The sequence below is a fragment of the Aplysia californica genome, unplaced genomic scaffold (genome assembly GCF_000002075.1).
Source record: "Aplysia californica isolate F4 #8 unplaced genomic scaffold, AplCal3.0 scaffold00219, whole genome shotgun sequence".
NCBI classification, from domain to species: domain Eukaryota; kingdom Metazoa; phylum Mollusca; class Gastropoda; order Aplysiida; family Aplysiidae; genus Aplysia; species Aplysia californica.
The window spans coordinates 383283-385617 of NW_004797489.1; the positions used below are offsets into that span (position 1 = coordinate 383283).

The 2335-nt window shown below is 41.8% G+C and overlaps 1 protein-coding gene across 1 annotated transcript in view; it reads left to right on the forward strand.

Moving 5' to 3' along the window:
• Positions 1-2335, forward strand: part of LOC101854260 (dual specificity tyrosine-phosphorylation-regulated kinase 4) — a gene marked incomplete in the record, with an annotated part of 36037 nt that overhangs the window by 11480 nt on the left and 22222 nt on the right. Inside the window, 2 exon segments of the mRNA XM_035970093.1 lie at positions 16-144; positions 1213-1366. Of these exon segments, the coding sequence (XP_035825986.1) occupies positions 16-144; positions 1213-1366 (283 nt within the window).

Consider the following 2335-nt stretch of genomic DNA (forward strand, 5'->3'; position numbering starts at 1 on the left):
CCCCCCCGTCCCCAGAACAAGCTGGTCGCAGCAGTAGCGCCCACCACCACCTTCCCCCACCTGCACGGCGCGGACTCCAGACACCCGCACGGCAAACACGCCGGGGACGGAGACTCGGGGGGCGGCACACTGCCTCAGCTTAAAGTAAGGGTCCGAAATGTTTGAAGTAATGGTCTAGAGTGTTTAAAGGTTTAAAGTAGGGGTCCAAAATGGTTGAAGTAAGGGTCTGTCGCAGCTTAAAGTAAGGGTCCAAAGTGTTTGAAGTAAGGTCTAAAGTGCTTAAAGTAAAGGTGTATGCCAATAGTAAGGGTCTAGAGTGTTTGAAATAAGTCCTGGAGTGCTTAAAGCCTGTGTCTAGACTGTTTGAACTATGGGTGTACAATGCTTAAAGTATGGGTTAGGGTGTTCGGAGTAAGGGTCTAGAGTATTTATAGTAAGGGTCTAAGGTTTTTGAAGTAAGGGTTTACGGTGTTTAAAGTAAGGGTCTAGTGTTTAAATTAAGGGGTAGAGTGTTTGACGTAAGGGTCTAAAGTATTTGAAGTAAGGGTCTAAAAAGGGTCAAAAGTGCTAAGAGTCAGGGCCTAGAGTGTTTGAAGTAAGGATCTAGAATGTTTAAAAATTTACAATGAATAAAGTAAGGGTCTAGAGAGTTTAATGAAAAGGTCTAGGGTTCTTAAAGTAAAGTAAAGCTGTTCCCACATCCGATTCGGACATTGGTGATTGCCTTGTTAGTGAGACAACGTCCTGGGCCTATTCTTAAAGCAAAGATGTAAAATGTTTAAAAAGTAAGGGTCTAGGGAGTTTTAAGTAAGACTTTAGAGTATTTGAAGGAAGAGTGGCGTGTATTTAAATTAAGGGTCAAGAGCACTTAAAGAAAGGTTCTAAAGTTCTTCAATTTAAAGTAAGAGTCAAGAACACCCAAACTTAAGGTACATTCTATTGTGCTTTAAATAAGGATGTGGTGTGTTTGCAGTAATGGTCGAGGAATGCAAAGAGAGACATACGTCTTTCTCCTCAGTTTACTATGTTTCTCTTTCATCAGTGTATTGTTACATCACAGCATTGCTACATCAAAATATTTAACTATCAGCTAATTGTTGTAACGTCAGCAATTTTCATCTTAGTAACCTAATTCAACTAACTAATTTGTTGTATTCATAATTTGAGGGTCAAAAGACAAGAGCCAAAGAATAAATATTTAACCGTTTTCAGCATTCTGACCACCCCCCTCACTCGTCACATGGGCACTCCCACTCCCATGGCTCTCATACGGGCGGGTCCATGTCTGGCTCCAACTATGGGGGTCACAGCTCTGAGCGGACCAAGAGAGACCAGTACGGGAACAGGATTCCGATGACGGCTGCCGGTATGAAATTGACCATCTGTTGGTGTATATTTATTTGTTTGTTTGTTTGTTTGTTTGTTTGTTTGTCTGCTAGTTTCTTTGGGGTTTCTTTTGGTTTGTTTGTTGGCTGATTTGTTTGTCTACATAATTTGATACCCTATGTAGCAGGTCATTCATCCCTTCTTTTTCTTCAAAATTCGGGCGTTTACACCTCATCGACACAAATTAGTTCATTTAAGGGCCAAGCTGTAATGAGAGGGATACAACATCCTAGCAGACTTACTAACTTTACTTTTACTTTTTCATCCTCGGTTGCCGTTAAGCGTCGAGGGGAGATGCAGTTTTCTATAGTAGGCTAGCTCCGCAGCTCTTTCAGTTGTGATGTTATGTTTTATTAGGGTCTTTTGTGTGGCCTGTCTCTTCCTTTATAGCCTGAGTGCCTTGCAGAAAGACCGAAAAACCAATGTACTCGACAAAAGTTCTCCCCATTAGAAAATTGAACTCAGGTCTTTTGTGTCCGATGGCAAAGCGTCCAACTGCAACACAGCAGACACCGATTGTCCGGTATGACAAAACCAGATGTTTATTGGGCTATTTTGTAAAAGTTAAGTTGAGCTCTCCATGCGAAACCTACCTGGCTAACTACATGGCTCTTGGGTCGGTCTCCAATCTCGGCAAGCTTACTTTTGGGTCTCTTAAATAACCTAATAGTGTTGATAGGGGCGTTAAACCTATACCATTTCACCATTCACTTTTGGGTAGCAGTGACGTCATGCGTGAGGGTTAGCTTATTCATAGAAGTTGTTGGGTTTTTTTCAATTAGGGAAAAACAAAGTCGGAAAGACAGCACAAACCGACAGTAACAGTTCACGCGGCATAAACACTGCGGCATCTTGGGGGGATGTAAAACATCCATACTATATATTCTAACACCGAAGTATTACGAAGCTGTCAGATGGTTTCCAATTGGGTATATCTTTCTTCACATGA